Below are 21,053 nucleotides of genomic sequence, written 5' to 3'. Positions count from 1 at the left end.
CATAAAAAACTAACTTCATGCCTCTCATCATCAATCTGAGCTTCTTAATATTCATTATATCACTGCTGTGGGTTATTACCCCCCCCCCCCCCCCCCCCCCCCCCCCCCAGACTGACTGGCTGACTGAGTCCTTTCTAATGGATGAGCTGCCAGTCTGCATTTTAAAACAACTTTAACTGATAAATCAGCTGTTCTTAAAATGTCTTTACATCCAAGCAGCTGAGGAAGCTTTCACTGCTTGTTATAGAAACTGAACCTGTTTATGGATCATAACTTGTGTGTAGAGTGTGTGACAGTAAGTGTGTATTTGTCTGTTTGTGTTTGTTGTAACATGTTGATGCTGCTGTCTTTGTGTCAGGTTTAATCTCAATAATAAGATTATTAACATCTTAAATAAAGTGAACACACTACCATACAATACTAAACTATACTATAATATTTACTGCTACTGTACTGTAGCATACTATCACAGTATATCTGCACTACACTAAGCTATCTGCTGTGATATAATATAACTATAGTTTATTATACTATGCTGTAATATAATACATTCAATTATTCTATTAGCCTACTACATTAAACCACACTTTACCACTATAATATACTATACTATACTATAATACACTATAATACATTATACTATAATACACTATACTATACTATTATTAGTGACACGGGTGCGCAGCTCCAACCTCAAAAATATATACATCAAAACGTGCGGCTCGATCGGGGGAGGGGTGCTGTGACTTTTGGTGTTGAAATTCCAATTTTTCCCAAAGTTATTCCCAACCGGGAGATTTCTCCATTGGAAATGAATGGGAATTTTTTTGAAAAACCCCAAAAATTTCACCTTTTTCCAGAGTCACGTAGCTCGCTCATACCTGCACGTAGAAACGTGATTCAAACTTTAAAACGGAGGAAAACTTTTACTCTCTGGAAAAATACCAAATTATTTTTACATAAAATGTAAACTTGTCAAACTATGAGCAGTCAAACGAGGAGTGGAAATCACTTTTTCTACAAAGTTAGAGTGGAAGCGGCAGTTAGCTAGAGTGTGAGAAGCAGTAAAAATTAACTTTAATTTTTATTTTTAACTCGAGCTCACGGCCAAACCGTAAAAAGGAGACAAATAATTTTTGGTCAAAATGTAGACATAGGTGTTGGGATTCATAAAATGTGACGTTGACAGGCGGGGTCTGCACCAAATTTAAACGGGGGGGCTGAGACCGGCAGCAATACCTGTCTCGCTCCCCATTGACCCTAATGTAATCGTCTTCTTTTTCAAAAGAATCTCACTCTGTGTTCACACTGAGCTTACTCGCTCATTTTAAGGAATATGTGAATAAAGAATGTCAGAATCTGCCGGCTTCTGTGTCTCTCACCGTGTTTTCGGTTTTTGGACAGGAGTTACGGTTTTCTCATAGTTTGCAATTGTTCGGGACCTTGTCAGAAGCCAAATTCTTCAGAATTTTGAGAATTTTTTCCAAGCAGATTCTCACATCGCCGTAGCAACCGCAGGGCCTTAGCTGCCCTTAGCAACCACAGGGCCTTAACTGCCCTTAGCAACCGTAGGGCCTTAGCTGCCCTTAGCAACCGCAGGGCCTTAGCTGCCCTTAGCAACCGTAGGGCCTTAGCTGCCCTTAGCAACCGCAGGGCCTTAGCTGCCCTTAGCAACCTGTCGCTAATAATACACTATACTATACTATAATACACTACTGCATGTACTATATCACTCTATACTTCACTACACTACATAAAACTGTATTTAGGTAGTAGTGTAACTTTAATGCTGTAGTGGACACACACGCACACACACACACACACACACACACACACACACACACACACAAGCACACCCACCTGTAGCAGTGAGCAGGTGTAGCTGAGGTGTTGAGTGTCTCTCCTGCGTGTGTTAATGTGTGTGTTGCACCTATCGTATCATTTATTTTAGGATAGGAAAAGTGGTAGAGCAGAGCCCGAGCCCAAAACCTCTTTTAGGTCCATCACTGCGACCTCCGACCTCAAACGCCGTAGGGCCTCCGGGGACGCCACGGTAAGGAGATGAAGACTCACCTACCCTCCTCCTCCTCCTCCTCTTCCTCCTCCTCCTCCTCCTCTTCTTCCTCATCCTCTCCTTCCTCATCCTTTTCTTCCTCTTCCTTTTCTTCCTCCTCTTCCTCTTCCTCTTCTTCCTCTTCCTCCTCTTCCTCCTCCTCCTCCTCCTCCTCTTCCTCTTCCTCTTCCTCTTCCTCCTCTTCCTCCTCTTTAGTTCCATCTTTTCCTTCGTCTCCTCCTCTCACGCTGCCTCTGTCTTTATCTTGTATTATTTTTTTGTGATATTTTCGTTTGTCATTTCTCTTCATCTCCTCCTCTTCCTCCTCTTCCTCCTCTCCTCCTCCTCCTCCTCCTCTTCCTCCCCCCTCACACCCAGCTCCACCATCTCCTTGCTGACTGTCTGTCCATCGGCCATCTTTGCCTCCATCCGATCATCTGTCTCACAAAGACAGACGAAAGGACTCAGAGTGAGCCGTGAAGACAGAAACTGTGCTTGGGGGGAGGGGGGGAGGTGATGGAGGGAGGGAGGTGATGGAGGGGGGGGGGGGTCGGCGTCAGGACTTTATTTCTCACACCGAGTCGTCCTCTTGCAAAGGAGAAGTGAAGAGGGTCAGGCTGTGTGGTCTCTCCTCTGCTGTGGACCTTTTGTCCTCTCATCTCGTCCTCCTGTCTGGTTCTGTCCCGTCCGTCCGCTCTGCTCTGTGCTGTCTTCCTGCTTCCTGTCCTCCTGTCTTCCTGCTTCCTGTCTTCCTGTCTTCCTGCTTCCTGTCCTCCTGTCTTCCTGCTTCCTGTCCTCCTGTCTTCCCGCTTCCTGTCCTCTCCTGTCCCCTCTCTGTCCCTTCATCTCGCTGTCCAAACGCCTTCACGATCATCCCACCAGCCTTTTCACAGCTGATGGGCTCGGACTCCTCTCCTCTAACTCCGTCTCTCCTTTGCAGCCTGCTGTCAGAGGCGATGACGTCTCCGCTTCTCTCTCTGATGATAAATGTTTGTTGTTGCAGCTGATCGAGGCTGATCGAGGCCGCCAGCTCGTCTGTCAGCGCTCAGACGCTCGGCTCTGTTCAAAATCAATAACTCTGATCATCTCTGTCATCAGTGTTGATGGTTTGACCTCTCTGCTGCCGACTGCTTCAATTTCTCTTTTTCAGTTTGGATTAAAACCAGATGAAGCTGCTTGTGCCCCCCCCCCCTGTCCCCCCCCACCTCATCCAAGCTGGATAGAGATTAATTAATAACATTTAGAAAATAAATAAATTACACAATAATATGCAGCTCTATGTTCACCTGTAGCCACACCCACCTGTGATGTCACAGTGATGTCACACCTGTGCTTCACTGCAGGTGATGTTAAACCAGCAGAGTTTCAGAGTGTTGAGTTAAACTTTAAATGTTTTTAAGAATGAAAATTTTAAAGTTTTAATCCTTCAGATTTCAGCCGGGGTTGATTTGGTGACACCTGTGGTTGCCGCGGTAACAGCAGATGTGGTTTAAACCCAGCAGCAGCCGTGTTTCCTGTGGCTGCTTCACAATAAAAGTCACCTCATGTTTCAGAAGTCTTTTAATGTGAAGCAGCAGCAGCAGGAAGTAGTTCAGGTCAAATCTGAAGGATTCAAACTTTAACTCAACAGCTCCGAGTGAAACTACTTCATGTTTCTGTGGTGAATGAAACTTCTGATCATATCACCACAAACTGACTCTGGTGGCTCTGATTAGTGAATGAAACGTCAGCTTGGAGCCAAAACGCAGGATTTCAGTAGCATAAAAATCTCATTTCAGTTTGTGTCAGATGTCCAACAGCAGCTCTGAAAAGTGCCAAATATTGTGTGTTGGTGTTTAAATATATATTATTATTATAAATCTATTCCTTCACTTTGTCTGCAGAGATCCTGACACTTCATGATCAGCTGTTTGTCTCCTATTGAAACGTTTTAATGAGGAAACAGATTTAATAACCCTCATTAAGAAGTTTTAACAGTCAGTCACAGCGATGATCACTCAGTTTAGTTATTGATCAGGTGGTTATTGATCAGGTGGTTATTGATCAGGTGGTTATTGATGAGGTCAGACTTGAACTCATTCCTCTCTGTGATCATCTCTCTTTATTTTCTATATGAGTGTTTTTTCTCTCTCAGTGGATTTGAATGGTGTCCAGACTACATGCTGTAAACACACACACTACCTCTGTCCTCCTCTGCAAGCACGACCGACCGACACACACACACACACACGCACACACACACACACACATCCTGACCTCGTTAACACTCGATCAGTCTCTAATTGAATCTTGTTTGGATATAAAACTACAAACACAGACAATGAAAATCAAGTCTGACTTTAAGTTCACATCTGAATATTGAAACACTTTATTTCTCTTTATGAAAGGAAAGTTATTGTAACATTAGCCAGTGAGCTAACATTAGGCAGTGAGCTAACATTAACCAGTGAGCTAACATTAGCCAGTGAGCTAACATTAGCCAGTGAGCTAACATTAGGCAGTGAGCTAACATTAGCCAGTGAGCTAACATTAGGCAGTGAGCTAACATTAACCAGTGAGCTAACATTAGCCAGTGAGCTAACATTAGGCAGTGAGCTAACATTAACCAGTGAGCTAACATTAGCCAGGAGCTATCATTAACCAGTGAGCTAACATTAACCAGTGAGCTAACATTAGCCAGTGAGTTAACATTAGCCAGTGAGTTAACATTAGCTAGGAGCTAACATTAACCACCGAGCTAACATTAACCAGTGAGCTAACATCAGCCATTGAGCTAACATCAGCCAGTGAGCTAACATTAGCCAGTGAGCTAACATTAACCAGTGAACTAACATTAGTCAGTGAGCTAACATTAACCAGTGAGCTAACATTAACCAGTGAGCTAACATTAGCCAGTGAGCTAACATTAACCAGTGAACTAACATTAGTCAGTGAGCTAACATTAACCAGTGAGCTAACATTAACCAGTGAGCTAACATTAGCCAGTGAGCTAACATTAGTCAATGAGCTAACATTAACCAGTGAGCTGATATTAGCCAGTGAGCTAACATTAGCCAGTGAGTTAACATTAGCCAGTGAGCTAACATTAGCCAGCGAGCTAACTGTATAAATATATGTAGTTTCTGGTGTTAAGCCGTCACACATCAGACTGATTTTAAAAGGATTAAATGGACGCAGTGACACAGAAAGGCTTAAACTGACTCAGTAAACACTCTGGGACGTTAAACTGGAGCAGAGTCCTTTCTTTGTGTGTTTATTAACGATGTTTGACTCGAAACAAACAAGAAAAAAAAAAGCTCAGAGTCACGATGATGGAAAAACGTCTGAAGAGTCTCTGCTCACCGTCCGTCAGCAGCTTCCTCCTCTTCCTCTTCCTCCTCTTCTTCTCCTCTCTGAAGGTTTCTGAGCAGCAGAGAGGCTTAAAAACAATCCACATTAAAACCACATCTGTTTCCATGGTAACGCCCAGAGGAGGGGGGAGGGGGGAGGAAGGGAGGGGGAAGGGTAGGGGGGCCAGATTATCAACACTAGTCCAACAGAGCAGAACAGAAACAAGCTCAGTCAGACAGTCGAACCCTCAAAGTTTAATGATCTCTGTCCGCTCACATTACACCACAGAAGAAGAAGAAGATGTTTAATTCAGCAGCAGAACAAGAAAAACCTCACCAACATCATCCTGTTACCTTCAGTTAACAGTCTGATTTTAAGATTTAGAAACCTTAATCAAGTAAATCTGTGCCTGTAAAGAGTTTAATAAGTAATAAAATAAAATAAAATAAAGTATAATATCGTATTTTATCGTATTGTGAGGTAATTGAGCTCATTATATCGTATCCTATTTTATTGTATAGCTTCTTATAACATGTTATGGTAATTATAATTTATCGTATCTTATTTTAACGTTTCTTATTGCATTTTATCGTAACATCGAAATGTAACGTATCATATTTTATCCAATCTAATTATATCGTATTATAAAGTAACGCTTCGTTAAAATATTTGATTTGTTTAATTATATCTTAATGTATTTTATTACCTTTTATCGTATCTTATCCTATCGTAAAGTAATGTAACGTATCCTGTTATATCTTAGCTATCTGTATTTTATCGTATCTTATCTTATCTTATCGTAACGTATCATATCCTGTTATATCTTAGCTATCTGTAGTTTATCGTATTTTATCGTATCTTATCTTATCGTAACGTATCATATCCTGTTATATCTTAGCTATCTGTATTTTATCGTATCTTATCTTAACGTATCGTATCCTGTTATATCTTAGCTATCTGTATTTTATCGTATCTTATCTTAACGTATCGTATCCTGTTATATCTTAGCTATCTGTATTTTATCGTATCTTATCGTAACGTATCATATCCTGTTATATCTTAGCTATCTATATTTTATCGTATCATATCATATTGTAACATAACGTAACGTATCCTGTTATATCTTAGCTATCTCTGTATTTTATCGTATCTTATCTTATCGTAATGTATCGTAACGTAACGTATCCTGTTATATCTTAGCTATCTGTATTTTATCGTATCGTATCTTATCGTAACGTATCGTATCCTGTTATATCTTAGCTATCTGTATTTTATTGTATCTTATCGTAACGTAACGTATCATATCCTGTTATATCTTAGCTATCTGTATTTTATCGTATCTTATCTTATCGTAACGTAACGTAACGTATCGTATCCTGTTATATCTTAGCTATCTGTATTTTATTGTATCTTATCTTATCGTAACGTAACGTATCGTATCCTGTTATATCTTAGCTATCTGTATTTTATCGTATCTTATCTTATCGTAACGTAACCTAACGCAACGTATCCTGTTATATCTTAGCTATCTGTATTTTATCGTATCTTATCTTATCGTAACGTAACGTATCCTGTTATATCTTAGCTATCTGTATTTTATCGTATCTTATCTTATCGTAACGTAACGCAACGTATCCTGTTATATCTTAGCTATCTGTATTTTATCTTATCTTATCTTATCGTAAAGTAACGTATCATATCCTGTTATATCTTAGCTATCTGTATTTTATTGTATCTTATCGTAACGTAACGTATCATATCCTGTTATATCTTAGCTATCTCTGTATTTTATCGTATCTTATCATCATATCTCATAATTTATACATCGTAACCCCGCTGTGGGAACCAAACAAAAAAATAATAAAATAAATAAAATATAAGTAATAAAATGACACACAGAGTATCTCCACATACATATTATATCTGTTTATACACACACACACAGACACACACACAGACACACACACACACACACTCACACACACACACACACACACACACACACACACACATGCATACTGAAGTATATTTAAATATGAATGTGTGTGCATGCAAACACGCCTTCATACATTATTCACACTCAGCAGCTCTGAACGTTCATTATTCAACAAATCCTCTTTTTTACTTTCACTGTTAAAATAAGTTTTAAGTTAACCCTCCTGTTGTGTTTGAGTCAAGGAAGGAAGGGAGGAAGGGAGTAAAGGAAAGAAGGCAGTGAGGAAGGGAGGAAGGGAGGAAGGGAGTAAAGGAAAGAAGGCAGCGAGGGAGGAAGGAAGGAAGGAGAGAGAAAGGAAGGAACGACAGAAGGAAGAAAGGGGGATGGAAGGGAGAAAGAAGGAAGGAAAGGAGGGAGGGAGGGAGGAAGGAGGGAAGGAAGGAAAGAAAGGACAGAGGAAGGAAGGAAGGTAGGAGGGAGGAAGGAAGAAAGAAGGAAGGAAAGGAGGGAGGGAGGAAGGAGGGAAGGAAGGAAAGGACGGAGGAAGGAAGGAAAGGAGGGAGGAAGGAAGGAAGGAAAGGAAGGAGGGATGGAGGAAGGACAGACGAAAGGAAAGAAGGAAAGGAGGAAGGGAGGAACAGTCAAAACAGATGGGGTCAATTTGACACGAAGGTTAAAACTATTTCAGTTACAACGTGAAAAGATTTAAAAACGAGTTTTAATGTGAAGCGACAGCAGCGTGTCGTCTGCAAACAGACTGAGCTGCAGTGTGTGATGGGCACCAGGCAGCGTGCACGTGAAGCCAGCCGGCGGTCCGTGCACGAGGTTTGGACCTGGACCGGTTCTGATCTGGAACGACGTTTAAAGACGAGAAGAAAAAGGAACATTTGTGGTTTTATAATCAAAACTGGCTGAAAAACAACATGTGACAGCAGGAAGTAACAGACTCCACCATCCTGGCTCTGACTTCACTCTGCATGGGCGTGTGTGTGTGCGTGTGTGTGTGTGTGTGTGTGTGTGTGTGTGATGAAGATGACGTGTTAACATGTGTGTCTCCTTTGCTTTCTCTCTCTCTCTCTTCTCTTTTTTGTCCCTCTCCCTGTAGCCGTACCCGACTGACATCACCGGCCAGCTCAACCTATCAGATCCCTCCGTCAGCACCGTGGTCTGAGAGCGAGAGCGAGAGAGTCACTGCTGCTACTGAGCCACACACACACATATACACCCACACACACACACACACACACACACATACACACACACACACACACACACACACACACACACACAGATGGATGGACTGAGCTTCTCCTGACACAGGAAGCAGAATATGATGGCATCAGGACTTTTGGATGGCGTCACACTGTGCCAACACACACACACACACACACACACACACACACACACACACACACACACACACACACACACACACACCATCTGTTATCACAAACCCCTCCACCCTCCGATGACACACACACACACACACACACACACACACAAACACTCACACACACTCGCCTTGCTCTGCTTGTAGCCTCCAGCCTGAAGGTTTCCTTTTGGTTTTATTTCTGCGGTGTTTCGTCCCGTTTCCTGTTTCCTGTTTCTTTGTTTTTTCGTCACTCACGATCGATCGCACGGACTCATCAAACCTCCCGAACAGTTCCCGATAAAAGACGATGCCTTCGACGAGGAAATCCAACACAGACCTTTTAAAAGTTTCCTTACGGATCAGAAACCTGATCAAAGTGTTCGGGGATCCGGGTCGAGTCTCTGGGACAGGAAGTATTTTATTTTTTAAAGCGTTTCCTGAGCGCAGAGCCGCAGGAGTCTCCTAACTGAACCCGACTGTAGGGGTCCGTCAGGGCGACTCACCGCTGAGGATCATGGGAAGTGTAGTTCCAGCTAACTAACGAGGAAAGAAAGATGTGATTCGGTCTTGAAGGAACTCGACAGCAGCGGATCAGATTTCCAGGAGACTGCTGTGGTTCTGTGTTCAGGGTTCAAACAGCAGCCCTACAAAATAAAAGCATCTAAACATGACATGAATGATACAGAGAGAGAGAAAAGAGGAATTCAACATTTACTCACATCTGTTTATATTTTGGGTTTCTTACGGTTAGAGGTCAAATAAATATTAACAGCTGAAGTTAAAATTTTTGAACCTTTTCTCCTTTTACTCTTTTATTTTGAAACTGATTTAAACTCTTTAAAATAAGCTCCAAGGAAAAAATTTGAAAAGCGGGAAAGATTCACATAAAAAATGAAAAATCTCTTCCATCTTTTCTTTTTTGCAGCTCATTTGTTACCTACGTTCATTTTTCCCGCTTTTTTTCATTTGTCCCGCTTTAAAATTATTATTTTGAAAGTGTGAAAAATGAAAAGTAGGGAAGAATTAAAAAAAGGTGAATGAAAAGAGAGAAGCATCTTTTTTTTTTAAAATATTATGATGACACTGCCTCCTTCACACCTGCCATCACTCAGGTGTGCAGAGATGTCTTAGTTAAACATGTTTATAGACAATAATGTTTATTTTGAATTCATTATAATGACACATAAAACATTATTTATGATTTATTTACTGCACATAAAAGAAGAAGAAAAACTATACATGCAGATTTATTTTCAGATCAGGAAAAAGGAAATAATAAGTAATAAAGAGAAATGTGCAGATGGAGCCAATAAAACCCATTAAGGCTCATCATGGTACATATCATAACACTTTAAAGTAAATAAATATAAAGTTTATAGTGTTTGAAGACAGAAGATAATTTACAGATACATAGAATATAATGCAGAGAGCAACTATGATGTATTTATTAACTGACCCAGTATTCTTCATTTCTTTAATAATAATTAGTTTTGACACCAGACTCCAAACCAACCCGTTTAACAGCTTTTCACTCTGTGTAAATATTTCAGATAATAATTCCTCTCAACTCTTCTCACGTTAAATCTCATTAAATCTCATATTTATCTTCTAAATGAAACTTATGTACAGAAGAAAATACTTTCTGATCCAGAGGCTCCGCCCACTGCCCCCCCCACCCACCCCCTCCTGTCAGTCCCAGGGCATGATGGGAAATGTAGTCACAGCTCCACCTCCACTGTGTCTCTGCTGATGATGTCATTAGATCTGCATGATGTCAGTCTCTGTCTACCTCCACGACGCTGTAACTCCGACCTGCCGACCAACAGAAACTGATGTCCAGTGAAAACCTCCCAACTCCCCCCAGGTCTGCAGGTCCGCCCCGCCCAGGTCTGCAGGCCCGCCCCTCCCAGGTCTGCAGGTCCGCCCCGCCCAGGTCTGCAGGCCGCCCCTCCCAGGTCTGCAGGTCCACCCCGCCCAAGTCTGCAGGTCCACCCCGCCCAGGTCTGCAGGCCGCCCCGCCCAGGTCTGCAGGCCCACTCCCCCCAGGTCTGCCCCACCGCAGGCCCGCCCTCCCCAGGTCTGCCCCCCCCCAGCAAGTCCACCTCCCCCAGGTCTGCAGGCCCGCCCCCCCCCCCCCCCAGGTCTGCAGGTCCACAACCCCCAGGTCTGCCCCCCTGCAGGCCCGCCCACCCCAGGTCCGCCCCCTTGCAGGCCCGCCCACCCCAGGTCCGCCCCCTTGCAGGTCCACTCCCCCCAGGTCTGCAGGCCCGCCGGAGTTAGGAGGTTTTCACACTGCAGAGGCGATGTAGCTGCTGTCTGTAAAAGTTTTTAAAAACGTGTCGTTACGAACACGGCTGTCGTTCTGTGAAAAACACGCACGTGCACGAAACCTACGAGGGAAGCCTCACTGAGAACAAGAACAACGCCAACGCAGAACATCTCACTTTAAAGAAGCAGAAACGTCTTTTAATGTTTTCCACATGATTTTCCTCCTTAAGCAACTTTAGCTTTCAGCTTTTTGTTTCTACACAAATCACACAATTAGCATTTACTAGCTTTTAGCTTTCAGTCAAATATTGTGAGATAAAGCAGCTAAAAGATGTGAATGTTTGAGTTGATTGGTTTAAATGTGTAGAGACAGAAAAACTAAAAGACTAGTTTGTTTCATTAACATCATATCTGAGTAAAATTGAGATCAATGAGGCTTTAAACAGGAAATAATGCAAACAGCAGCAGAAAGAAAAGCATCTATAAATGATAGAGAGAGAAAAGAGGGAGGAATACTGACTTTATAAATATTTAAAGTATAGTTTTGAACGGTTAGAGGCCAAATAAATATTATAAAGTCTTTAAGTCTCTAAGAATATGAAAAATTAAAAAGGCTATTTTTCCCATTTTTCTCGCTTTTTTCATTTTTCCTGCTTTTTGTCTGATGTTCAGATAGTAAACTAGTTTGTTTCCATCCATCAGCGACTGTAGTAACATTATATCTGAGTGTAACTGAGGTCAATGAGGCTTTAAACAGGAAGTAATGCAAACAGCAGCAGACGAAGCTAAAAGCATCATTAAATGATAAACAGAGAGAAAAGAGGGAGGAATACAACATTAACATCTGTTTCCTATTTGACTTTGTTAAATATTTAAAGTGTTGAACGGTTTGAGGCCAAATAAATATTAAAAGTCTTCATTTATTCAAACGAACACAGCTGAAGTTTTCCGGCTTTTAGGGTTTTTTGGTTTTGAAAAAAAAAAGCGGGAAACATGAATATGAAACATGAAGAAAGCAGTTTTTCCTTTTTTTCCCTCACTTCCACACAGTTTGTTTCTGTCTGTCAGCGACTGTAATAACATCATATCTGAGTATAACTGAGGTCAATGAGGCTACTAATACTAAAGCTAAGGCTAACAGTTTCTCCTGTATAAACTACAGAGCTAACAGGATTTGGCTAATGTAATATAGCAGTTACAGCTAGCTGTGGTTGTCTTCTGTGTTAGCCTGTTTAGCGGCAAAAGTTTCAGGAATATCTGAATGTCATGAGTCATAATTTCAGTGTTGAAGCTAACAGCATTTTCAAGTCAAGACGAGCAAATGTGACTCAGCAGGAAACAGCTAAATAATAATTGTATAACTTTATCTCTTAATACAGCAGCTAATGCTAATGTTAACGTATCAGAAAAGTTATCTTTAGTCTTTCTCTTCTTTTTGTAGCTAAACCACAAAGACAATAGACGAATGCAGCTAATGCTAATGCTAATGTTACAAGACAATAGACCAACACAGCTAACGTTAAAGCTAATGCTAATAAACCAGCTAACAGGAATTTAACACTCACTGTAAAACCAACACAGCTAATGCTAACGTGCTAAAGTTAGTCCTGTCTCCGTACGTAAACTCCAGCGAGTCTCACCTGTATCAGGATTATTATTATTATATTCATTACCAATTAATCCAGTGATTATTTTATTGATTAACTAATAAAATGTTAAATTCTTTTGTCTAAAACTAAAACTAATTTATGATCCTTAAAGACTAATAAAACTAAAATATTCACTTTTTTGGCATTAATGTTGAAACAGATTCACTAATTCATTAATCCACTAAATAAACACACATAACATGTTTTAATATTACATGTATTGCATTGTACCATTTCATTTAATCTCTCTATGAATCAGTAATAATAGCAATAATCATCATATGTAATGTTTTTTTTTTTTTTAGAAATGATCAATTAGTGCGAATAAAATGATTTTATGAATTATAAACAGAAAAAAGGAATCAGAAAATAAATATAAAAAATATTAAAATGAGATGTATAATGAGATTCACTAAGAAGGATTATTTTAATAAAGTAAAACACAAAATCAGATTTTATTAAAAACAATGAACCAATTTATTTATTTATGTATTTTGTAATTATTATTTTTTGTATAGCAAAATATATTATTGGACCCAAAACTGAAATGAAAATTTAAAAATAAATGATTAAATAAAACTTTATTTTTTTCTTTTTCTCTCTGAACTCAGCGTTTTATTCAGAGACTCAGTTATTTCAGGTTTAAAACTTCCTGCAGTATTTTTCTATTTTATTATTCTTCTTTAATCTTACTCAAGTATTGCCAATATATATTATTATTATTTTTATTTTATTTATTATTATTTTAAAGTTTTATTTTGTTATATTTCCTGTCTTCCTTCTGTTGGCCGTCGGTCGGTCTGACCTGAAGTAACCTCTCAGCAGGTGAAGGTCTGAGCGCTGAGCAGTAAATATTGATCGCTGATAACGATCACAGTTTAAATATCTGCAGTCGGACTTCATGTTAAAGTCTTTATGTAACATCAGAGTCTTGTTCTCAGTGACGCTCACACACACACACACACACACGTGCGCACGTTCACTCTGCTGGTGTTTAACAGGTGAGCTGCAGCAGCCAGGATTCACTTTTTAATGCTTTTATTTTATCTGTTTTTCATTCTCACAGTTTCCTGCTGCGGCTAATCAAGTTTAACAGCTTTACTAAAGAAACGAGCAGCTGATGGTTGAATTAGTTTCTCTCATTAAAACTCCACATTAAGCTTCTTTATGTTTTAAACTCAGTGATTCAGAGTTTATAACTTTTACTCTCTGTGGTTTTTCTTTCATCTCCGACACGATTCAGACGCTTAAAAACATTAAAACACGGAAGTCACGATGGATCCTTGTTTTAAATGTAAAGTCTTAAAACGAGTCGACCTATCATGTTATTATTATAATTTGTTGAGTCGTTTATTTAAATGATGTAAAAAGTTTCCAACAACTTTTAAACTGGCAGAAATCCGTAATTTTAATCGAGTTAGCCGTTTGTTTCATTTGGTCGACTTTTTATCCGAGTCACATTTTTACGATTCTTACTACTTCATGACACCCATGATGTCTTGCTACTTCATGAAGCCCATGATGTCTTGCTACTTCATGACGCCCATGACGCCCATGATGTCTTGCTACTTCATGACGCCCATGATGTCTTGCTACTTCATGACACCCATGATGTCTTGCTACTTCATGACGCCCATGACGCCCATGATGTCTTGCTACTTCATGACGCCCATGATCTCTTGCTACTTCATGACGCCCATGATCTCTTGCTACTTCATGACGCCCATGATCTCTTGCTACTTCATGACGCCCATGATGTCTTGCTACTTCATGACGCCCATGATCTCTTGCTACTTCATGACGCCCATGATGTCTTGCTACATCATGACGCTCTTGATGTCTTACTACTTCATGACGCCCATGATGTCTTGCTACTTCATGACGCCCATGATCTCTTGCTACTTCATGACGCCCATGATGTCTTGCTACATCATGACGCTCTTGATGTCTTACTACTTCATGACGCCCATGATGTCTTGCTACTTCATGACGCCCATGATCTCTTGCTACTTCATGACGCCCATGATCTCTTTCTACTTCATGACGCCCACGATGTCTTGCTACTTAATGACACCCATGATGTCTTGCTACATCATGACGCCCATGATCTCTTACTACTTCATGACGCCCATGATCTCTTGCTACTTCGTGACGCCCATGATCTCTTGCTACTTCGTGACGCCCATGATCTCTTGCTACTTCATGACGCCCATGATCTCTTGCTACTTCATGACACCCATGATGTCTTGCAACTTCGTGACACCCATGATGTCTTGCTACTTCGTGACACCCATGACCTCTTGCTACTTCATGACGCCCATGATCTCTTGCTACTTCATGACGCCCATGATGTCTTGCTACTTCATGACGCCCATGATCTCTTGCTATTTCATGACACCCACGATGTCTTGCTACTTCATGACGCCCATGTCTTTCTACATCATGACGCCCACGATGTCTTTCTACTTCATGACGCCCATGATGTCTTTCTACTTCATGACGCCCATGATGTCTTGCTACTTCATGACACCCATGATCTCTTGCTACTTCATGACACCCATGATGTCTTGCAACTTCGTGACACCCATGATGTCTTGCTACTTCGTGACACCCATGACCTCTTGCTACTTCATGACGCCCATGATCTCTTGCTACATCATGACGCCCATGATCTCTTGCTACTTCATGACGCCCATGATGTCTTACTACTTCATGACACCCATGACCTCTTGCTACTTCATGACGCCCATGATCTCTTGCTACTTCATGACGCCCATGATGTCTTGCTACTTCATGACGCCCATGATCTCTTGCTATTTCATGACACCCACGATGTCTTGCTACTTCATGACACCCATGGTCTCTTGCTATATCATGATGCCCATGATCTCTTGCTACTTCGTGACGCAAATGATATCTTACTACTTCATGACGCCCATGATGTCTTGCTAGTTTGTGACGCCCATGATGTCTTGCTACTTCATGACGCTCATGAGCTCTTACTACTTTGTGACGCCCATGATGTCTTGCTAGTTTGTGACGCCCATGATGTCTTGCTACTTCATGACGCTCATGATCTCTTACTACTTTGTGACGCCCATGATGTCTTGCTAGTTTGTGACGCCCATGATGTCTTGCTACTTCATGACGCTCATGATCTCTTACTACTTCATGACGCCCACGATGTCTTGCTACTTCGTGACGCCCATATTCTCTTGCTACTTCATGACGCCCATGATCTCTTACTACTTCGTGACGCCCATGATGTCTTGCTACTTCATGACGCCCATGATGTCTTGCTACTTCATGACGCCCACGATGTCTTGCTACTTCGTGACGCCCACGATGTCTTGCTACTTCGTGACGCCCATGATATCTTGCTACTTCATGACGCCCATGATGTCTTGCTACTTCGTGACGCCCATGATCTCTTGCTACTTCATGACGCCCATGATGTCTTGCTACTTCATGACGCCCATGATCTCTTGCTACTTCATGACGCCCATGATCTCTTGCTACTTCATGACGCCCATGATCTCTTGCTACTTCATGACGCCCATGATGTCTTGCTACTTCATGACGCCCATGATCTCTTGCTACTTCGTGACGCCCATGATGTCTTGCTACTTCATGACGCCCATGATCTCTTGCTACTTCGTGACGCCCATGATGTCTTGCTACTTCATGACGCCCATGATCTCTTGCTACATCATGACGCCCATGATCTCTTGCTACTTCATGACGCCCATGATCTCTTGCTACTTCATGACGCCCATGATGTCTTGCTACTTCATGACGCCCATGATCTCTTACTACTTCATGACATCATCAATCTTTTGTCATTGTTTTGATTGGCAGGGTAAATTACAGACTTAAGAAGCTTCACACGTTCAGTTAGTTCATAAACGACTCAAAACGTGAAGATGCTGATTGTTTCTCAACATAAGGAGAAAATGTTGCTGAGTTGCTGAATCCAAAATATCAAACTCAGTTTATGGATATTTAAATACAAATGTAAAGCCGACATGCTACTAAAACCCAGTCTCTTTAATTTCTTACTTCTACTTTGTGTTTTTAAAGCTCAACTGTTTAGAGGCCTGTAAAAAAATCAAGTTTAGGGTCAAAAAGAGAAGCAAAATCAAATGTTTTCTGTTTTCATGGCCTTAAAGACAAAGGAAAAACGGTTAATTATGTTTTTGTTTCTGAACGTCTGAGTGAAAAATCCAGAATATCAAATATATGTGTGATGCTGTGTTGTGTTTGATTCATTTTATAATGTTTAAAACTCTTTAAATGTATAATTAAAGAGTCAGAATGAGATTAATTAACCCTGAATCTAAAGTCACATGATGCAGTTTAATAAACAGAACCACAAAATAATTATTAATTATATATTAATTCATATTTTTGTCCCATAAATGATGAAACCTGCTGTTACTATTTTATTTATTTATTTATGATTATTATATTTATTTAAATGAAGCAGTGACGGTGATTATTAATTTATTGATTTTATTTTGAAAATGTTCAGCAGCAGATTACTTTTATTTTGAAGCTCTGACAGAATTATGATCAATCAATAACAGATAATCATTTAAATGGATCCTTGCTGCGCAGCTCACCCTGCAGGTTATATTGTGATGTCATACTGTGACATCATGTTGTGATGTCATACTTTTTTTTTTCTCTTTTTTTTCTTTTTTGTAACTTTTTTAAACATTTCTGTTAAACGCACTGATACTTCCTGTTTGAAGGTTTTTTTCCTGCTGTTGTATAAATAATAATGATGAAGATGATGTTTGTATTAAATCTATAATCAATAATGTAACTTTATCTGAGTTTGTCTTAGACGAGCGCAGACTGAGTCGTGATATTTCTGTACAGACGTGATATTTAAATGTTTTTACTGCCGACGTCACGTAAACTCAAACTGTAGAAGAAGAAGTGATCAGTTTATCTGTCCGATCAATAAACGACAGATTCATCGTGTTTCACTGGAAAAAGCTTTTTGTGTCATTTGGTGCAAAATTAACAAAGACTCTTTATTAATGATTTAATGCCACTTAACGCTAAGCTAACGTAGCACAGAGCAAACACAGCAGTGGTTCCCAACCTTTTCTCTTTTATTTATGTTATTAATCTGAAGCCATATTTAAAACTCTTCATCACAGCTCGTCTGTTTGAGTCTGAAAAACGACTTTTTACTTTTTTCTCTAAAATTCTCCTGGCGGCCCGTTGATGGGTCGCAACCCTCAGATTGGGAACCACTGAGCGAATCAGCCGAGCGTGCAAAAATGTGAGAGACAAACCAACATATATGAAGAATAAAGTTTCCTGTAATAAATAAATAAATATTAACATGAGTTTAATCTTTGATCTGTGTGTTGTTTTTTTAATGTGTGAAATGTTTTAACCGTCTCTAAGAATCTGCAGCAGAGTTCAAAGTCCTACAGTCTCTGAAGGTTCTGGTTCCTAACAGCAGAGTCGTCGGCTCTGATCTGGAGGTCTGTGTGACCCTCCAAGCATCCCCCCCCCCCCAGACCATCACTACCCCCCCACCAAACCTTCAGATGTAGAGGCAGATATGTGTATCATGAGTAAAATGAGTGAAAAACACTAGTATAGGCAAAAGGTCAGTTTAGAAGATTTCGCAACAAGCTTAGTAAGTTGGTTTCATCAACCCCTAATAAGGATTGTTTTTCACCATGTTTAATATTCTCAGGAAGATCAGGTCACCATCACTGGAAATCGAACATTGGCCTGAGCATGCCGGGTCGGGCTAGCCGTGGCGTGTTCAGGCTAACTCCAGGAGGTCGGCCTGGGCATGCCGGGTCAGGCTGACCTGGTGCGCACATAATGACGTGTGACACCCTCACGCCACTGTACGCCAAGTATAAAGAGTCTGTAAGAAAGTGCCTCGGGGCTGTTTTGCCATTTGCTGTTTGTACTGTTGCTGAGTATCTGCAATAAAGATCCCAGTTGGCTGTTCGACGACTTCTGTTCTCCGTCTCATACTTAAAGATTACTGAAGTTAAGTAATCGTGCAGATTTACTATACAGACTGTTTCAGGCCGGTCACATGTGCTCAGAGTGGGAGGGTAAAAAAAAGTCAACACATGTAACAAGCTGTGATAGCTTCCTGCAATTTGGACCGTCTGTACCCTAGTAGGTATGTGAGGAAGGTCTTTGGACACGGCTTACTTTTGGTCAGTGGTGCGTGGATTGATTTGGCCTCCTTGGCTGGATGAACTGAACTGAATTAATGGCTGTAAATCCAGGCCTTGATGGTGGAGCCAGTTAGCTCGATGACGTGACAACACAGCTGACTAAAGTGGAGTTGCTGCGACGAGGATGGGATTCGAACCCACGCGTGCAGAGCACAATGGATTAGCAGTCCATCGCCTTAACCACTCGGCCACCTCGTCTGTTAACAGGCAGGTTGAAAGTCCATCTTCTCGCGTTTGTCGTGTTTGGACACGCTGTGAAACACAGTGAGGTCAGGTGACGTGACTGGAGGTGTGAATAGGTGAGACACCTCTTTGGAAGGATTGAATCATAGCTGGCAGTCTAACAGCCCGTTCACGCATACAGACGTGAACACTGGAGACACAGCAGGACGCCTTTCATCTTTAGTACTTCAAGACTGTCGATCGCTCTCTCCGGCAGTCTGGAAATGAGGCTTTTCTCGTTGGCTTGTAGTCATGTGAACGCGGAGGACTGAATTGAACAGGACTCCAACTCACGCGTGCAGAGCACAATGGATTAACAGGTTTTTACACACACCCGGAAGGTGTGGAGGGTCTAATTTGTACACTTTCTAAGTGGATGAACCAAAGACAAAAAAGTTGTTCCACTTCCAGGAACATGAATCCTCCAGAGGGGAGGAAGGATGCGAAGCGCAGGGAGGAGCTAGACGACCTCAGCTTCCTGCAGGGGAATTAGCTCAAGTGGTAGAGCGCTCGCTTCGCATGTGAGAGGTAGCGGGATCGATGCCCGCATTCTCCAGAAGGCCTTTACCTATTTAAACAACCTTGATCCTGGAGGAGCTGTGAACCTGATTGGGCTACAGATAGCGCCTCATGCTAGCAGTAGAGATGAGGAAGCAGAGAGCATCTGTCGGTAGTAAACCACTCCTTCCTGAAGTTTAACATCAGTAGTGTATAAAATATGTAAGTATGATTCATTCTATGAAGTTTTGTTTCTTCTCCTCTGTAAACTTTCAGACTGAACGTTGAGCTGAAGATGAGCTCAGAGAAACTTTTAACTCAGCACAAAGAAACAAACAAAGCTGCTTTTCATATTTTCATCTTATAACAATTTATTAAAAACTGAACTTAAACTTTGTCTTTATTTTAACCGTCAGGAAAATAAAGACTACATGATGAACCAGAGTGGAGTGACAGCAGAGGATTGTGGGTATTGTAGTCTGGGAACAGGAGAGGTTTGTTGACTCTCAGTCCGAAGGTCACACAGCCGACAGATGTTCACTCATCCACCTGCTGCTGATAGATCACTGATCACTGATCAATCACCGATCAGAGGCAGAGAGTCTCTGAGCCAGCACTGAGCAGCAGCTCTGTATGATTGATCTGCCAGCTGATCCATCATTGATCGGTTTCTTTCCTCCCATCACATTTGGAGCGGATGATTTGATTGGCTGAGGAGAGGCAGAGGCTGAGCTATAAATTTCTGCACCAGAGAAGAAGAAAACTGAGAGAGAAGGAAAGAGAAGAAGAAGAAGAGCTCTGAGGTGAGTCACACTGAACCTTTAAATGAGAAACTTTAATCAGTTTACTAAAGTTACTTACTGACTTATTATAGCTTTCAGCTGCGTTTACAGTTTACTTTAAGACATTAATAATCAACTTTAGTTCATTTAAAGTGAATCTCTGAAAACTAAAAGATTAAAAACTTCAGTCCACATGTTTAAATACACACACAGACCATAATATAAAATTAAATGTATAAATATATAGTTTAAACATTAAGTTCATAAAAGTGGAACTCATCTAAATATGAGTAGTTAAAGTATTACAGTAAAAGTACTGCAGTATTATAGTGATGTAGTATGCAGTATTACAGTAAAAGTACTGCAGTATTATAGTGATGTAGTATGCAGTATTACAGTAAAAGTACTGCAGTATTATAGTGATGTAGTATGCAGTATTACAGTAAAAGTACTGCAGTATTATAGTGATGTAGTATGCAGTATTACAGTAAAAGTACTGCAGTATTATGAGTCCAGTGGTTCCCAACCTAGGGGTGGGGCCCCTCCAAAGGGTCAGCAGATAAATGTGAGGGCTGCTGAGATGATTAATGGGAAAGAAGAAAAAACAAAGTTCTGATTCACAAATGTGTTTTCAGTTTTTGGACTTTTTCTCTAATCTTTGATTTTTGCTGAAATATTGGATCATTTGAACATTTATTGAAATGAAAGCATGTGAG

General features: G+C 40.8%; 1 protein-coding gene and 2 non-coding genes across 3 annotated transcripts in view; 2 read left to right on the top strand and 1 right to left on the bottom strand.

Annotated features, from left to right (window-relative positions):
• LOC128364254 (glutamate receptor ionotropic, NMDA 1-like) overlaps positions 1 to 8,490 on the top strand; it is a 69,007-nt gene extending 60,517 nt beyond the window's left edge. The window contains exons 18-19 of the mRNA XM_053324791.1: positions 1,952 to 2,053; positions 8,425 to 8,490. Coding sequence (XP_053180766.1) covers positions 1,952 to 2,053; positions 8,425 to 8,490 — 168 coding nt within the window. The remainder of the gene's footprint in view (positions 1 to 1,951; positions 2,054 to 8,424) is intronic.
• Positions 8,491 to 18,951: 10,461 nt separating this feature from the next.
• Positions 18,952 to 19,033, bottom strand: trnas-gcu (transfer RNA serine (anticodon GCU)). The gene has a single exon. It is a non-coding gene; the product is annotated as a tRNA-Ser (tRNA).
• Positions 19,034 to 19,540: 507 nt separating this feature from the next.
• On the top strand, positions 19,541 to 19,613 carry trnaa-cgc (transfer RNA alanine (anticodon CGC)). Its single transcript has one exon. It is a non-coding gene; the product is annotated as a tRNA-Ala (tRNA).
• The last annotated feature ends 1,440 nt before the right edge of the window (positions 19,614 to 21,053 follow it).

The sequence above is a fragment of the Scomber japonicus genome, chromosome 9 (genome assembly GCF_027409825.1).
Source record: "Scomber japonicus isolate fScoJap1 chromosome 9, fScoJap1.pri, whole genome shotgun sequence".
Classification (NCBI taxonomy): domain Eukaryota; kingdom Metazoa; phylum Chordata; class Actinopteri; order Scombriformes; family Scombridae; genus Scomber; species Scomber japonicus.
This window is presented reverse-complemented; position numbering and strand designations above follow the sequence as displayed.